Here is a 19,240-nt window from a genome sequence, read left to right on the forward strand (position 1 = left end):
TAAATAACTTTATTATACGATTTATAAGATAGTAACCCTTATTAAAATGGAATTAATCACGGTTAGCGAATCGAAACCGAGCTTAAACGTATTAAACTTAAATAGACCGACGACTTTAAACCTTGAACGATTAAAGTATAAAAATGTATCCTAAGATATTAAAATTTTATTAATAATTTAAAAAAGAAACGTTAACCTCGTTTTTTGAGAATTTAAACCTTTAAACGTACTTTTTAAAGAGATAATACTCGAATTATTTATAACGTACTTTATACGATACTTTTTTAAAATATTATATATTAAAAATAAAATAAACTTTCCTTTAAAAAGTTTTTAATATAAAATTTAAAAAATAAACCGAATATTACTTCGGTTAAATTAATTATACGTTATAAAAAAAGCTTTATTATTATTTCGAAAAAAACGGAGTTAATATATTAATAAACGGATCCTTTAAAAATAAGCTCGTAAATTTAATACTACCGGCCGCTTTTACCTATTAACAAGACTAACCGATAAAACCGACTTCGAAAACCCGAAAAGAGGATATTTTATACTCTTCCCGAGAACAAATAATCTAATAACCGCCGCCTAAACAAAAAATACCCGGTTTTTATACGGAGTAATCGTCCGCGATACCACGGGACACTTTAAGCTTAACGTCTAACCTTGAATTCTTAAATACCTAAGCGTTATAAAACATTTATCTCTTTTTTTTTTAACTCCGGTACCACTAGACTAAACCGTACGATTATCTAGTTTAACGTACGTTATAAAATACGATATCCCTTTAAGCCGAGCTATTTATAACGGTAAAATCGATTAAAATAAGGTCGTTATTTTTTTAAAAGTATAAAGAAAAGAAAAGAACTATATTAATAAGCCGTAAAGTATTTTTTATGATAAAGTATAGATATTTATTAAAATATATCGACGGCTAGATATATTAAAAGACTAATATTATAAGATCTTTACGGATATTTTCTCCGGCCGTGTAAAAGTATTTTATTTTAATTATATTAAACTTAAAAAGAGATAAAACGAGATATATTACTTTATAAACTCGTACTTTAATATAATAATAAAATATACATAATATTTTATAAACTAGACGATAACTTTTTTTATATAAATAAAAAAAATAAAAACGACGAGAAGTAATTTATCGAGGTTTTAAGAATTCTATTAAATAAGCTTTAACTCGTATAACGTGCCTTCGGAAAAAGATTGGAAAAAAAGATCGCTTTTTATACCATAATTATACGAGCTTACCGAGGAGTTCCGGAGTTTATACCGGCCTTTATTAATTAGAAATTAATTTATAAAGCGTTATTTTCGAACCTTCGCGTATCGATAAGTATAATTACGAATTAAAAGCTTTTAAAATAATATTTAACGAAGGATTTTTATCAAAACCCGGCTATAAATACGTAACCTAATTAATAAACTACTTAATCGAAAAACAAACTTATATAATAATAATAAATAAAAGCTCTTTATTTAAAATAAATACGAGGATTTCGTCCGGATTTAAAAAGGGAGAAAAAGAGCTAAAACATAACAAAAAAGAGTATAACTACCTTAATTTAGAAAATATATAATAAAATATTATTTATTTAATAAACACCGCTTTTTATTACCGGCTTATTAATAAAGATATTTATTTCTTAAAAGTTACTATATAAGTCGACTAATTTAACTTTAATAACCCGTATAATTAAACTTATTAAAAAGAGCTTTAAAATACCGGCGCCGCCTTGTTTTTAATAATTAAAAATCCTTAAATAAAAGCCTACGTACGAGAGAATTTAGACGTATAAGTCGATTAAACTTTACAAAACGCCGAAATTAAGTTTAAAACTTATTTCGTCGATTAAAATAATTAACGTACGGAACCGATTAAAAATAATTAAATATTATAACCCCTTTTTTATTTTTTATATATAATATTAACCGGCTTAAAATATATTATAATAATATTAATTTTATTATATAAAAAGATAACGAAATATTACTTATAATTAAGAAATAGGGATACTTATTCTTTAATACCGGCCGTATAGAAACGACGTTATATTTTACCGAAAAATAGCTTCGATACTTTTATTAACGATTTAGACACCTTCGTATAAAAAAGCTCTATACGCTCTTAAAAAACGCCGGCTACGACGACGTCGACCTTACTATTCTCGACGAAATTTAAAAATTCTGCTCCTAATATTAATCGCACGATTCGGCGCTATAAAGATTTAAATTCTCGCTATAAAACGAATACGACTTTAATTACGAAATTATTATAAATATCGTTTATATTAATAAATAAAACGTACTTTATATAATCGATTTAAATATATCTTTTTAAATGGTTATATTCTTATATTCGCTTAATATACGAAATATTTAAAATATTCTTTATAAGTATTAAATATATATAACGTACCTTATAAGCGAGCTACGTATATAAGTAAACTACGTAATTTTTATTATTAAGCTTTATAAGTTATAAATTAATTCAATTATAACGTTTAAAACTAATTAAATATATTAATAATTATTATGTTTAGAGGTTTTTATATTATTTTAATAAGTATACGTATTATGCCCGGGCTCTCCGCAGATTTTATAGCGTTATAAGCGTATTTTAAACGTTCTCGTATAACTACTCTTTCGATACGATTCGTTTTATAATTATCTATTAATATCTTTTTAAAACTATAAGTCTTTTTTAATTTATATATAAAGTGATCCTTTATTTTATAGTCGTTTCTTTTTTATACGGCCGCGCCGGCTAAGTATTTTATTTACTTTTCGAAGTGTCGCGTTCTTACTTTTTAAAAGAGTAACTCGGTATATAACTTATATTATAACCTTTACGATCTAGTTAAAGCTAATTAAAATAAATATCGGAAAGTTATTTTAATATTATATAATATAGTTTCGAACGTATTCGGTTTAAGATTAAACTTTAATTAGATTATTTAAAGTTTTTAATTCTTAAGAGATAAGTAGGCTAAAAAACGTCCCCGGAAGTATTAAAATATATAACTTTATATTTAATTATAAAATAATATATTCCGGATTATATAAAATAAGTCCTATTTTTCGAAAGCTTCCTTATATATTAGAAATAATAAAAGTTACCTAGAACGTTTTTAAAAACGTTAATAAGAAGTCCTCCTTAAAGATATAAGTAATATACGCGTATATAAAACCTTTAATTTCTCTCTCGTACACCCTTTTTAATATACGAAAATAGCCTATATTAAAAAGCTAAAGCTTATATAACGAATGAGAAAATATATAGAGTATAATAATCGAGTTCTTTTTATAATAGAGCTCGAAAACTATTAAGTAGTAGCTTTTATAACCGTTTAAAATTAAGAGGCGATAATAACCCTTCGTATAAAACCTAATATTTTAATTAAAATATCGAATCTAGTTTTCGCCTCTTTTATTTATAGTTTAGTTATTTTTAATAACTGCGATTATTTAGTCGTTTAATAATAAGCTATTTTTATATTAAAAAGCGAGGTGCGTTCTCTCGATAAAAATAATATACGAAAGGATAGCGTAACTATTTAATCCGACGCCTTAAATAATTATAACCTATTCCCGGTTCCTTTATTATATTACCTTAAGTTTTCCGCATCGATCGGAGATAGTTATAATTATTTCGGATAAGACTTAACTTATAAGAAACCCGGTCTTATTAAAACTATATATATCCTCTTTTTATATTTTATATAATAATAAATTACGCGCGATACGCGTTAAAATCTTTATAAAGGATTTTTTAATAATTAATTCTTTAGTTGAAACGCGTTTAAAGGTGTAATTATTATTATATAAAGTTAAAGGCTTAATTAACGACGACGCGTCCGGCGTCGCGTAAACTACGTAATTAATTCGTTATATCTTTTATACTACTTAGCCGAGGAGGAAAAAACGATTACGTATTTAAATTAACAACATATCGAATAATTAATTCTTTTTTAAAATTAAAGAACTTTTAAGAGTTTATAGAAATTTCGGATCGTAATTAAATTCCGCGTCGTCGGCTACGTAACGCCGATTTTAAGATATAATATATTTATTATAGCTTTTTATACACTTAATTTCAGGTTATTTTAAAGCGTTTAAAGCGTTAGATTAAACCTTTTTTCTTTATTTTTTAGTTTTATACTTATTAAAAGAGAAAAGTTAATTAAAAGTACGCAGCTCGCTTATAGGGTACGTTATATTAAAAACCCTTTAATTATATCTCGTATAATCTAGGTACGCACTTTTAAAAAGAATTTCGAAACTATATATAAATAATATGAATTATTTATAAATAAATACTTATCGAAGCTTATTAAATATTAAATAAAATTAAATAAACGTATATTTCGCTACGTAATATTTTAATATTTTATAAAAAGATCTCTCTTATTAAATAAATACCGAAATAATAATTTAAATGGTTATTAAAAGTTTAAACGATACAACTAACCCCGACGGCCTAATACCTACCCTGCTCGTATTCGAAATATACCTTCGTACTAATAAGAACTTATTACCGTTACCGGAGATCTAGGTATAAAGAAAAGCCGTACGGAAAGTAATAAAAATACTTTAAGAAATACGTACGGATATTAATATTTACCGAGCTCTAAATACTCGGAATAGACCGGCTATTTATAATATTTTAATACTCTCGTTTCGAAATAAAGTCTTAATTTAACGAGAAAAAAAAGGATAAACCGAACTATATAAAATAATAACTATCGAAAACCGTACGATCTATATAAATACTTTAGACGGCCCGAAAGTCTTTCGAGTAACTTAAATTAAGCCGTATTACCGAAAAGAGGCCGGAGAACCGCACAACGAGCCGGATATATAACTAGATCCGGAATAGTCGGTAAATACTTTAAATACTAAACCGATAGCCGAGAAAATATAGTAGCTCCTGTACGACGTGGCCGGGGACGACCTAAAAAATATCTACTCCGAAACGCTCTAACCGCCGTATTTTTTACTTAAAAAAAATAAGAGAATTACGACCTAGTAATTAAGCTTTAATAAAACGGCGTTATTATTTCGTCTAGATATCTATTCTAAGAGTCCGACGCGGAGGAAATTAATAATCTCGACGCATAAGGAGTTTTCGAATTTATTCGATTCGACCTAAGTAAGCACACCGGCCGGAAAATCTTTAAAACACGGCTCGTACGAAAAATTAAGGGTAAAACTACGAAGTTATACGAGAAATTTAAGCTCGTAATATAAAGTTACCGAGATATAAAAAAGGAGACTATTTTAATTTAGTTATTAATAATCTAGCGGATAAGTTAAATACTTTTTTTAACCTTCGAACCGATCTTAATTCGAAACTTTAACGTATAAAGCGAGTTACTTAATATTATATGAGCGTATATTTAATTATACGATAAACTAAACCGATTAATTTACGCACGCTTATTAATGAAGCTAAAAAGTAAATATTTTAAAGAAATATTACTTTAAAATATACTACCCTTATATAGACTTATAAAATTAGAACTTTATTAATTTAAAACGTATTATAACTATTATATACGAAATTTAAAAATAATAGTTTTAATATATAACGCTTACTTATTATTTATTACGAACGAACTGGATATTTTCGACATTATAATAATATAAACTAATAATACGTTTAGTTTTATTATAGCCCCTTTTTTTAAAAAAAGAGGAAAAAAAATTAATAAAATAACGATTTCGTATAAAGTCGAAAAACATCTTAACCAAACGTACGCCGATAGAATTTAACGGAGGTAAGATTCGATTAAAATCGTATAATATCCTTTTTAAATAAAAGAAATAGGTTAATTAATTAAAGCCTATCGATTTAAAAATGATTAATATAAACTAATAATACGTTTCTTAACGAGTAAAAAAAGTATACCTAATATTTATTTATTAATTAAAAATAACGTACGACTTATTTATCGCCGTTTAAATATAAACCTTAAAAAATAAAGATATTAAAAGCTTAAACGAGCGTATTAATTAATAAATTTAAAACTTAATACGCGGTTTAAAATATATCTCGTTTAACTTTTATTATATAAAGATATATATCTTTATTAACAGCTCGTTTATAAATAATAAAGACTTTATTTCTTAATTTAAATACTTAATTTTATTACATTAAAAAATAAATCGTATTAAAAACTAATTTAAAATTTAAAATAATATTATTTATTAAAGCTGAACGAAATATAAAAGAGTTATACGGAGCGTATTAATTAACGAACTATATGACACGATTTTTAATATAAATCACGGTATCGTACTAGGTATTACGCTTAAAATAATCGTATAAACCTTAAAATTTTAAAATATATTAATAACTTTTTATATAAATTCGAAGTGTTTTTATAAGTATTTAATTAAGTTAAATATAATAAACGAAAAAAGACTTATAATCGATATTATATCCCTCCGAAAGTTATACGAAAGAAAAGAGATCTTATAAATTTATTATATCGATAATAAGGATAACCTAGCAGACGCCCTCACTAAGGTATCCCTAAATAAGGCCCTCGAGCAAATAGTCTCGATAAATAACTTTACCGTACGTATAGAAGCGTATATCGAGAGGCTGGACTCGCACGTCCCCGATAAGGTATAACGTATCGCGATATACGACGGCACCCCTAATACTATTACTATTTTTATACCGTTTTTTTTAATTTATAACGAGAAATAATATATATTAACGTATAATAACTTTCCTTATTATTATTATTATTAAACGGTTAAAATAATTAGTTAGAAAAACTTATTACCCGATAAAAATTAATATTAAAAAGGTATAGCATTACCTGTACGGCTTAAGCAGGCACCGAATACCGAATTAGCGTAACCTATCCGTACGAGACCCTCGAGAAGGGAAGGCCCGTATCTAAAAGAGGGAATAGGCTAATTCTATTACTAAAATAGAAAACTGCCAGTATTAGAATAACTAGAACTAAAGCTGTTTATATTATTTTAAAAGAGGTGTTACGTACCTACGCGTACGAACCCCTTTTTATTTTATTAAGAGGGGTATATAATACCCCTTGTAATTAATATTAAAAATAGATATAAATAAAAGAATATAATAATATAATACTACTTAAACCCTTATTTATACGTACGTACGAAAGCTTATTTAATAGTTTTATAACGAGAATTTAAATCTTTATAACGTCGAATTATATAATTAATATAAGGAGTAGAATTTTTAAATTTCGTTAAGGATAATAAGGTTAATATTATTATAGCCGGCGTTTTTTAAAAGGGTATAAAGCTTTTTTATACGAGGGTTATTTAAACCTAATAAAATATAACGTCGTTTTTATACAGCCGGTATTAAAAAACGAGTGTCTTTATTTCTTAATTATGAGTAGTATTTCGCCATTTTTCACATAATAAAATTAAAAATATTATTATATTACGTTTTAAACTAGTCGGTGTTATATAGTGAGAATAAAACAAGGGTTATAAGATTTAAGATATAATATTTAATTATTTTTAATTAGTTTCATATATTAATTAATATATCCTATAAGCAAATATCTTATATAAACGAATATCTTATTTTTTTACACCCTTTTTAATAAAATATAAATTAATTTTATTACAACGTATTTAATATATTAAAATTAATTGGAATCCTTATCTCTAAATACTTCTATATTATTTTAATAAGTATACGTATTATGCCCGGGCTCTCCGTAAATTTTATAGCGTTATAAACGTGTCTTAAACGTTCTTATATAATTACTTTTCTAACGCGATTCGTTTTATAACTATTTATTAACGTTTTTTTAAAATTATAAGTCTTTTTTAATTTATATATAAAATAATTTTTTATTTTATAGCCGTTTTTTTTAATACGGCAACGCCGGCTAAATATTTTATTTACTTTTCGAAGTATTATATTCTTACTTTTTAAAAGAGTAACACGGTATATAATATGCGTTATAATTTTTATAATTTAATTAAAACTAACTAAAATAAATATTAAAAAATTATTTTAATACCATATAATACGGTTTCGAACGTATTCGGTTTAAGATTAAACTTTAATCGGGTTATTTAAAGTTTTTAATTTTTAAAAAATAAATAGGTTAAAAAACGTCCCCGAAAGTATTAAAATATGTAGCTTTATATCTAATTATAAAATAATATATTCCGGATTATATAAAACGAATCCTATTTTTTAAAAACTTCCTTATATATTTAAAACGGTAAAAATCGCTTAAAACGCTTTTAAAAATGTTAATAAGAAATCTTCTTTTAAAATATAAATAATATACGCCTATATTAAAAATTTAATTTCTTTTTTATACGCTTTTTTTAATATATAAAAATAACCGATATTAAAAGGTTAAAATTTATATAATAAATAAAAAAGTATATAAAATATAATAATCGAGTTTTTTTTATAATAAAGCTTAAAAATTATCGAGTAATAATTTTCGTAACCGTTTAGAATTAAAAAATAATAATAACTTTTCGTATAAAACCTAATATATTAATTAAAATATTAAATCTAGTCTTCGCTTTTTTTATTCGTAATCTAGTTATTTTTAATAACTACGATCACCCAGTCTTTCGGCAATAAGCTATTTTCGTATTAGGAAAAGAGGTATGTTTTCCTAGTAAAAATAATATATAGAGAAATAGCGTAACCGTGTAATCCGACGTTTTAAATAATTATAACCTATTCTTAATTCTTTTATTATATTACTTTAAACTTTCCGTATTAATCGGAGGTAGTTACAATTATTTCGGACGAGATTTAGCCTATAAAAAAACCGGTCTTATTAAAGTTATAAATATCCTCTTTTTAGATCCTATATTTATAAATTATATTCCGTACGAAAGTAAACTACGCGCGATACGCGTTAGGATCTTTATAAAAGACTCTTTAATAATCGATTCTTTAATTAAAACGCGTATAGAGATCTAATTATTATTATATAAAATTAGAGGCTTAATTAACGCCGACGCGTCCCGCGTTATATAAATTAAATAATCTATTCGCTATATCTTTTATATTATTTAACCGGGGAAAAAACCAATATATATTTAAATTAATAATATATTAAATAATCGCATCTTTTTCGAAATTTAAAAGCTTTCGAAAATTTGTAGGTATTTCGCGTCGTATAGGTTAGCTATTTCGTTTACGCTGTAAGGTTTTCGATAAAACGTAATAAATTAATACAGCCTTTTATACGCTTAAAGTTAAGTCTTCCTAGAGCTCTTGAAGCGCTAGAATTATATTACTCTTTTTTTAAAGTTGTGGCATTTTCGGACGTAAAAGAATATAAAAAAAGGTTAATGCTATAAGGAAATTTATAAAAGTGAGATATTCGCTTATATAAGATATTCGCTTGTGGGATACGTTAAGCCTTTATTTAAAGCTTTTTAATTATTAAGAATAAAGCGGCGTTAGTATTTTAAAGCTCTTTTTAATAAATTTATTTATATAAGTTATTAAGGTTAAATTAGTCGGTTTATATAGTAATTTTTAAAAAATAAATATCTTTATTAATAAGCTAGTAATAAAACGCGGCGTTTATTAAATAAGTAATACCTTATTATACGTCTTTTAAATTAAAGTAGTCGTACTTCTTTTTATTGTTTTTTAGCTCCTCTTTTTTCCTTTTTTAGTCTTAGATAAAATCCTCGTATTCGTTTTAAATAAAAAAATCTTAATATTATTATATATTTAAAGATATTAGGTTATTATATAAGTTTAGTTTTTAATTAAGTAATTTATTAATTAATAACTTTACTTATAATAAATTTAATAAGTTTTCTATTCGAACTGCCGGTTCTCGTATAATAACCTAGATTAGAACGTGTTCGTAGGTCGCTACTTTTTATCTTCTCTTAATGGTCGGCTATTATACGGTAATTTATTATAATAGGTTAGTCGGTTTTTTTAATACGGTTATTTATAAACCGTTTATTAATTAAATACGTATCTATAGCCGGGTTTCGATATAGGTTTTTTATTAAATATCGTTTTAAGAACTTTTAATTTATAATTATATTTAATAATATATAAAAGTTTAAAAATAACGTTTCGTATATTAGCTTTTAATTAATAAAACCGGGTATAAATTTCGGAACTTTTCGATAAGCTTATATAATTAAAGTATAGAAAGCGATCTTTCTTTCGAATATTTTTTCGAAGGCTCGTTATACGAGTTAGAGCTTATTTAATAAGATTTTTAAAACCTCGATAAATTATTTCTCGGCGTTTTTACTTTTTATTCGTACGAAAGAAGTTATTGTTTAGTCCGTGGAATATTATGCGTGGTTTATTATCGTATTAAAATGCGAGTTTATAAGGTAGTATATTTCGTTCTATTGTTTTCGAGTTTAATATAATAAAGATAAAATATTTTCGTATAGTCGAAAAGAATATCCGAAAAGATTATATAGTATTAGTTTTTTAATATATTTAGTTATTAATATATTTTCATAAATATCCGTACTTTAGTATAAAAAATATTATATAACTTACCGGTATAGTTTTTTTTATACCTTTAAAAAGGTAACGACCTTATTTTAATTAATTTTACCGTTATAAATAGCTCGGCTTAAAAAAATATCGTACTTTATAACGTATATTAAACTAGATAATCGTACGGTCTAGTCCGGGCGGTACCGGAGTTAAAAAAAAAGAGATAATATTTTATAACGTTTAAGTACTTAGGAATTTAAGGTTAAACGTTAAGCCTACAGTTTCTCGTAATATCGTAAACGATTACTTCGTATAAAGACCGGGTGTTTCTTATTTAAGCGGCGGTTATTCGATTATTTATTTTAAAGAAGAGTATAGAATATCTTCTTTTCGAGTTTTCGAAATCGGTTCTATCGGTCGGTTTTATTAGTATATAAGAGCGGCCGGTAGTACTAAGCTTACGAGCTTAGCTTTAAAAGATCCGTTTATTAATATATCGATTCCGTATTTTTTAAAGTAATTAAAAAGCTCTTTTTAAAATATACGGTTAATTTAAACGAATTAATGCTTAGTTTATTCGTTAAACTTAGTAATAAATAATTTTTAAAAAGAGGTCTCTTTTATTTTTAATATATAATATTTTAAAAAGTATTATACGAGATACGTTATAAGTTATTTAAGCGATATTTTCTTAAAAAGTATTTTAAGGGCTTAAACTTTTAAAAATCGAGGTTAATAGTCTTTTTTTAAACTATTAATAAAATTTAAATATATTAAAATACTTCCTCGTATATAATTAGTTCGAGGTTTAAATTTAAGGCTAGGGTTATCGGTTCGTTTAAATTTAATACGTTTAAGCTCGGTTTCGATTCGCTAATAATAATTAATTTTATTTTAATAAAGGTTATCGCTTTATAAATCGTATAATAAAGTTATTTAAATATATAATTATATATAGCTTAACTAGTTTCGCGTATAATTTAAAACTTAGTCTCCTCTTTATAATATTTACTTATAAAAAAGGGTTCCTCTTTATATAGTTAATTTAATTCGGCTTTTTTTCCGAATTTCTAACGGGCGGAAATTCTCGTGGCTTTTTAACACGGTCGCCTTTATATCGGTAGGGGTGTAAAACCGTCTCTTTACTCTTACTAATTTATAATCGCTACGAGTAACTATTAATTAATATTAAATAAGCTATTTATATATATAGGGGTTTCGAGTTTAATCGAGGTTATATTACTATATTTTTATTATTTTTATCTATTTTTAATACGAGCTATAAGAGGTATTACATACCCCTTTTTATAAAATAAAAAAGGGTTCGTACGCGCAGATACGTAGCACCTTTTTTAGAGTAGTATAGAAAACCTTAGTTCCTATTATTCTAATAGTATATCACTTTATAACCGACACCCCCCCTTAATTAACACCCTTGTATAGTATTAAAATAACTCACCGCTACCTTTTTTTATTACTTTATTTTTTAACTAATTTTAACGTAGTTTATTTTATTTTTTTAATATTATATTTATTTATTATTTATAATATTTACTATATAAAATAACATTATTATTATAATTATTAATGTTATAAATAATAAATTAATACATTAAGTTTAAATTAAATTATGTTAAAGATTACGCTAGTTAACCGCCTTTATAAAACTAAATTAAAGCGAGAGGTTATAAAAGTTATTAAAAACTCTTTTTAATATTATAAAAGTATTTAATAGATTAAGTTTTAACTTAAAAAGCCTTTAATATAATATCGATATATATATAAATTAAAGAACTAGCTTAACGAGTTTTAAACCTTAAAAGAGACTATTAATTACTCTGTAAAAAATAAATAAAAGCCTTTTTTAACGCCACTTAACTTTAAAAATAAAGAGGTAACATTAAATTAACTTTTAACGTATTAATAAAGCATTAATTAAAGTAATTCAGTTTTAATTTTTAATTAATTACGTATATTTTAAGTTTAAACTATTAAACTTAAAGATAAGTATAATATAAACGAGCACGATATTTTAAAAAATTAAAGAAGTAATAGCTTTATAATAAATAATTCGAAATCAAATTTTATTTAATAAAAATAGCTTAATTTAAAGTATAAAATAATTATATTAAAATATATATCGGCACTCGATAAGGCTATCCCTCCTTTAGGAATTTATAAGGGTAAATTTATCTAAGAGTAATAATTTCTTTAAAAACTCGATAAATTTTAAAGATAAAAGTTTAATATAAATAATAAAGGCTAAACGAATAACGAGATCATTATTAAATAACTCGAAGATATTTTATATTAAAAACTACCTTAAATAATTTAAAAGATGCTCGTTTACTTATTTTAAATAAGTATAATAGTTATATAACTATCGATTTTATATCCCTTTATTACTAGAATAACATTTATTTACTATTTTTACCCCTTTATTTATTATAATTTTTTTAAACCTTTAATATTAAAGTTTTTAACCTTATAAAAGCTTATTATTAAAAAGAGATTAGTTTTTAACTTTATTAATAGATTTATCTTTTATTAATAAATAAAACTTTTTTATATATTATATTAAACTTATAAAAAAGCTTTATTAGTTTAAAATATTAAACATGATTAATATAATAACAATCTTTAATTTATATATATTATTAAGCTGTTTACTAGCCTTTTTTTACTTAAAAATAATAATTAAAAATAATTAAGAGAAATAATATAAGCTTTAATTAATTAAAATAAAGCTTTTATACTTATTTAAACAATTTTAATTAATAATATATTATAATTAATATTAATTTAAAGTATTAAATTTAATACTTTCATTTATTAAATTAAAATAACTTTATTATATAACATTAACTATTTAAAAAAATTTAAAAAAAAATATTATAAAAAGGATTATTTATTAATTAATGCGGAATTATAAATCTAGTCTTTTAAAGAGAAGTTAAAGCTTATAAGGCCTCGAAAAAAGCTAAGGGTATAGATTAGCCCGAATTCGAAATTCGCATCAATTAAAAGTATACAACGTACAAAAGAGGGGCTAGAAAAGGTTAAAATTAAGGAATCGGATTCTAAGATATCTATTATATCTATAGTCGAAAGCGATTACATTATAGTCCAAAATTAAAGGAATGGTGGCCATTTAGAGTTGGTGGTCGATTTCCGCGTTCTATTTTGATGGGGTGACATACGTTATCCCTGCCTTTTTCAACAAGCGTACCACCTCGAGCATCTCAAAAGTCCCGGATCCGCTGTGGCTGGCCATTCGGTCTCCAAGTGCGCCGAAGTTGTCCGTCTCCATGACAGCCTGCTCGCTGGGATCAGTGATAGGAGGGGGCCATGGCTCGCCCATAGGCTGCTGAGGTGCGTTCATCTCACGAGTCCGCACTCTGCTGGGGTTTGGTGTCCATAAAGTCGGTACGTACTCTTTTGCGCCAGTGTTGAGGGCGAATGCGCATCCGGAATTGGTAGAGGTAAAGAGCAAGGCGATTTGATTGCAGGTACTTACTCCAATCTCGCTAGATTTAACAGACGAATCAAATCTTATTGTTCTCATGTTCTGTTGTTGCCCCTCGGGCCAACAGTGGCCAGTCAGGATGACCAACATACCGATCTCTTATCTACAATCACCCCCAGCTTTACGAAGTGCTTTATCACAATTATTGATCACTAAGACTTGGACTTTAAGCGCCATTTCAGTAGTGCAGGACACTGAGGATCTGTTGCAGTGATCTTTGAGTCACCCCATGGTGATTTTGCGATTACAAGCATTGTGAGATTGCGCAACAATGGCGATTATTAGACATACAAATCGCTAAGTGAAACCATCCACTTACGAATATGCGGTCTATTCTGTCCTTCCAGCGATTTTCTGTGCTCTCAAGCTATCATCTAACTATGTTACGAACCGCCTGCTTTGAGAGATAAATTAGTACAGCCAGAGACAACTGCAGCTAGGCTTTGATCCTGAAGCTGTATCAACATCCCGTCTACCAAAACCAGCCTTAAATGACCTGCTCTGATGTCTGTGGCAGCACCGCGGCAAGGGCCGCAGAACGCAGTGGCGGCAACGACGATCCCGAACGGGTATGCGGCCGGAGAGGGTCAGCTGCTCAGTGACGCCAGTCAAGGATCCAACCGGGCTCAGCCCCTATGTGCTCTTGACTTCATCGTGGAGTTCTTCTAGGAGAATAGTACTTCCGTTGCTGCCATGGGGGGACTGGCGCTCAACCTTCGAGGCTCGTTGAGAGAAACGCACGATGTGGATGTTGCTGTCGTTTGCGACATGCACACCCTACGTCAGTCCTGCATGAGCCATGTCCGGTATGTATCTGATAACAGCCCGAATCAACTACCCCTTCGAAAAAATATTGAATGTTCATGCCAGTATGAAAGTACCAATAGGCCCTGGATCAGGGGTAATGAGGGTGTTTGTCCAAGTGGGGCCACGGTATGGCGAACAGGTTGGGGAACTGTGGGTGCAGGTGGATTTGATATTGCCAGGTAAGCGATCAATACTCTAATTGCGATACCATCAAGTCCATCCAATGGTTACTGACCACAATGGCCAAGCTCAGGTTCGCTTGAAGCGCCGGAGAACCTGTCGGGCACCACAGAGACCATTGTAACACAAACCGCCACCGGCCCTAGGTCGTACGTTGTTATTGATTTGCTCCGACACTTTCAGGGCAAACTCGGCGCTTTCTTTATACGTAATGGGAAGAAGGATTATGAGGATTTCTTCTTCATGTGTAATAGGTTTTTCCAGCAGGTCGGAGGCTTCTGTGGCAGGTTGGACCTGCCTCAGCGGGAGCATTTCATGGAACAATACGCGAGGGAGAACCAAGGTTCTGCAATGGCAGCTCGGGTGAAGAATATGAAGCTGTTGCTGGGGTTGACTTGACGTTATTGTACGTGGGGGTAGTGGCTTTTGGTTGTTACTCCTAGAGTGCTCTGCTTTGGCAGGCATCTATGGGTATGATCAAAAGATTCAACAGGGGTAAGCCCTGTTGGACTATGTCCTTACACGGCTTAGACCCATCCCTGGAACCCCCTGTGGGCGGGTGGCGCCACCTCAAGATAGCATTTCATATACGATGACTGCCCACCCGGACACTTCACTGGCGAAAACTTCGTGGAGCCACCTTCCTACACTGCGAGGTAATAGAGCGCGGACGTTTCGTTACATTCTCTGAGCCAAATATGACGATATGACAAGCAGCCGCGTGATCTGACGAAACCATGTGCACCGTATACCAATATTGATTATTGTCTGACTTCTTTCTCGGAGCTTCAAGGCCATTCTATACTGTTCATCACCGCGATATTACCATTATACCAGTCATCTGTCCCAAGTACCATCGGGAAGTCTGCCACATATCATGCAATGGCGTCAGGAGCGGAACCGACACACGACGTGCTTATCATAGGCGGCGGACCAGCAGGACTTGCCGCCGCCTTGGCCTTGTGCCGCCAGAACCACAACTCCATCATCTTTGACTCGGGCGAGTACCGTAACAGGTTCGCCACCGAGATGCACATGGTCTCGACATGGGACCATCGACCCCCTCGCGACTATCTGGCGGCCAGCCGAGCTGAGCTCACGCGGCGATATCCTGACCAGTGCATATTTGTGGATGGTGAGATCGCCACCATCAAGCGAGTCTCGGAGGGACCCAGTATCTTCGAAGCGTCCGATGCGGCTGGCAACCAATGGCGAGGCCAGAAAGTCATATTAGCCACGGGCGTTCGCGACCTCCTCCCCTTCATCGACGGACTCGACGACTGCTGGGGCCACGGAGTGGTGCACTGCCTCCTGTGCCACGGCCACGAGCAGCGCGGGGCCGAGTCCGTCGCCGTCCTCGCCCTGGACGCGTTCGCAGAACCGTCGGGGGTACTGCGCGTGGTACGGTCCTGCAAGCAGTTCGCGAAGCGCGTGCGCATCTACACGAACGGCAACAAGCGGGCCGCGACGCAGCTTCGACCGGTGGCGGCCAACGTAGCCGGCTGCGACGTGGAGGCGGGAGTCATCGAACGTCTAGAGATGGTGAAGGATGCCGACGGTGGGCATGGGGAGGAGCGGCTTCACGTGGTGCTGGAGGGGGCCGAAGAGGGTGGTCTTACTAAGGAACATATGCACAGCTTCGCCATGTATCATGCGGGGACGGAGCAGGCCAGTTCGCTCGTGGAGGAGCTGGGCATCCAACTCGACGATGCGGGCAATATCAAGCTCGGGACGTTCGCGGAAACGTCGCAGCCGGGTATTTTTGCGGCAGGCGACTGTGCCTCTCGGCACAAGTTCGTCTCTATCGCATCTGGCACGGGTTTATTGGCTGGAGACGTCGCAGCGCAGCAATTGCAGGCCGAAGGCGCTTAGATTGGCGCATGAAGAACTGCTTGGTGCATCAAGTGCAGGAGATCCCATGTGTGATGGCTGGGGTCCATAGGCCGGAACTTTGAGGTGCTACTTAACCGCAAAGAACTGCATTCACCGTGTAGCTCAGCTCCCGTAGTGCTCTCTCCATAGCAGTATGAAACTTCAATTGGGTTCTCTACAGCCCGTAGCCATCCTGGGGTGATCCATAACCTAAGAAAGCATTCGGTTGCGGAGGCCTAGGCGGCCGAGAGCTCCGGGCGCCTCAAACGCCCGCGCTGTAGAGCACAGGTACTGTAGCTGCAACCATCATTTCTCTAACCCCGATACTCTGCCTGAATGCACATGTCCTTCCCCAGAATCCCAGCCCCCGTGATAGCGGGTCGAAATGCGACGGTACTGACTCGTGCGGTGGTGCCACCCGAGCCAAGACGTTGCGGACTGTAGTCCCTGCAGAAACAGCTATCATACACACGACTGGCGAATTGGGGTCCCCTCTTTATCATCAGTTTACCAGCAGCGCAGTAGCCTCGACTTTTCGGACAGAGAGTTCGTAGGAGTCGGGGTCTCGGGCTCCAACATCTTTAAGTCCAGAGACCTATCTCTGGATTTCTACTCATCCAACCCCTGGGCCACGTCCTACGTATTGCAATGCAAGATGAGCTAGTAGTGTCTGGTGGTACCACGACCTTGACTAGTTATGTTAAGTAATCATCAGAACTTGACGGAAAATAAAGTATGAATAGTTCATCGTTCCAAATCCCTCTCATAACAAATCACCTTGTACATGTTTCTTGAATCTATTTCCGGACTCTAGCTGACCTCTTGACCACGATACTTGAACTACGACCCCTGATTTCATTTTGAACCCCCCGCAAATACACATAGACGCATCTTCATTTCCAAGACGGGCTCACCACCTCACACCATGTCCACCAACCCTTTGGCCACAGACATAACACATATTCTAACTCTGAAGGACGGGCGAACGCTCTGCTACAGCACCCATGGCGCGAGCGGGTCCAACCCCGCCGAGCTACCCACGGTATTCCACTTCCATGGCTTCCCCGGATCGCATCACGAGGGCCACGCAGTCCACAAGGCCGCCTTGACCCACGGTCTCCGGATCGTCTCGGTGAGCCGGCCAGGGTACGCTGGCTCGAGCCCGGAACCGAAGCGAACCATCAGCTCCTTCGCGTTTGACGTGCTCGAGCTTGCCGACCACCTACACATCCAGCGCTTTGCCGTCCTGGGCATCTCCGGAGGCGGCTCCTACGCGGTAGGCTGCCTCTTGAAGATCCCGGCCGACCGGCTCGCCGGCACCATGGTGGTCTCGGGAATGTACCCGACGAGCCTGGGCCTCAGCGAGATGATGCTATCGAACCGCTTCATCTTCAATCTGGCCCCCTGGGCCCCCTGGCTGATCGGTTACCTCTTCGACAGCAGCATCGCTACAGCCGCGCAGGACGTGGCGCACCCGGAGCGGCTGAAGGAAACGCTCGCGGGGGGCTTCAAGAGCATGCCGGCCGAGGACCGCCGGGTCGTAGAGGCTGATGGCGGCACGCTCCTCGACATCTTCACCACGAGCATGCGGGAGGCGTTCCGGGACGGTTCCGCGGGGGCCGCGTACGAGGCGGCGCTGTTTGGCAACCCCTGGGATTTCGAACTCGACCAATTGCCCGTGAGGACGGGGGAGCTGGTGATCTACCACGGTGGGAAGGATATTCATGTCCCGCTTAGGATGGCCAGAGAGGCTGTAGCGAGGATGAACGGGGCGCAGCTCCTCGTGGAAGAAAACGAGGGGCATACCCTCGGATTCTGTAAAACGGATGAGATTATGGGCAAGTTAAGGCAGATGCTAGTGAAAGATTAGTAAATGATAGAAGTAGTATATCTTACTCCTTATGCTCGGATATACCCTCAGTCTATGCTGCATTGTACAGTCTTGCCACGGCGGCTGGGTGTGGCGGCTGGGTGTGCCAGCACCGTGATGGATCGGCATTGCGCTGACGCTTTGCTAGACTCCGTAGGCCTTGAGAGAGACAAGCTTTGGACATACAGGCGGTAGTGCCCTAAGAACGTCCGCTAAGGTACCTTGGGTACTTCTGTCAGTGCGACACCCCACGGCCCAGTCAGATAGCTCAATTCCTTACCCGAACGGCATGCGATTCTTTGGTAGACATATTGTTGCAATACCTCTACCAAGGAATTGGCCGACGCGGCATTGAATCAAAGTGAAGACCCATGAGTCCCAAAGGCCTTACATAATTAACTTGTATTTCTTTTGACACATTGATAGCTCTGTAGGTCTGGAATTATCATCGAATTACTGAGAACAATATGCGCTGGTGATGCCGGGA

At 33.0% G+C, this 19,240-nt stretch overlaps 4 protein-coding genes across 4 annotated transcripts; 3 read left to right on the forward strand and 1 right to left on the reverse strand.

Annotated features, from left to right (window-relative positions):
* Positions 1-13,649: 13,649 nt before the first annotated feature.
* Positions 13,650-14,278, reverse strand: PG994_013914 (uncharacterized protein; the record flags this gene model as incomplete). Its single annotated transcript, XM_066865323.1, has 3 exons — positions 13,650-13,676; positions 13,728-14,025; positions 14,220-14,278. The coding sequence occupies 3 exons, from the start codon at positions 14,276-14,278 to the stop codon at positions 13,650-13,652; spliced, it is 384 nt and encodes a 127-aa protein (XP_066708452.1).
* A 439-nt stretch (positions 14,279-14,717) lies between these two features.
* Positions 14,718-15,410, forward strand: PG994_013915 (uncharacterized protein; the record flags this gene model as incomplete). The annotated part of the gene is made up of 3 exons (XM_066865324.1): positions 14,718-14,830; positions 14,912-15,010; positions 15,080-15,410. The coding sequence occupies 3 exons, from the start codon at positions 14,718-14,720 to the stop codon at positions 15,408-15,410; spliced, it is 543 nt and encodes a 180-aa protein (XP_066708453.1).
* Positions 15,411-15,893: 483 nt separating this feature from the next.
* Positions 15,894-16,883, forward strand: PG994_013916 (Thioredoxin reductase gliT; the record flags this gene model as incomplete). Its single annotated transcript, XM_066865325.1, has 1 exon — positions 15,894-16,883. One exon carries the CDS (start codon positions 15,894-15,896, stop codon positions 16,881-16,883), a length of 990 nt encoding a protein of 329 aa, XP_066708454.1.
* Positions 16,884-17,808: 925 nt separating this feature from the next.
* PG994_013917 (HYD1) lies at positions 17,809-18,753 on the forward strand (the record flags this gene model as incomplete). Its single annotated transcript, XM_066865326.1, has 1 exon — positions 17,809-18,753. One exon carries the CDS (start codon positions 17,809-17,811, stop codon positions 18,751-18,753), a length of 945 nt encoding a protein of 314 aa, XP_066708455.1.
* Positions 18,754-19,240: the final 487 nt, after the last annotated feature.

This window comes from Apiospora phragmitis (assembly GCF_038363925.1).
Source record: "Apiospora phragmitis strain CBS 135458 chromosome Unknown utg000013l:1.0-2965645.0:1.0-2969333.0, whole genome shotgun sequence".
Taxonomy (NCBI): domain Eukaryota; kingdom Fungi; phylum Ascomycota; class Sordariomycetes; order Amphisphaeriales; family Apiosporaceae; genus Apiospora; species Apiospora phragmitis.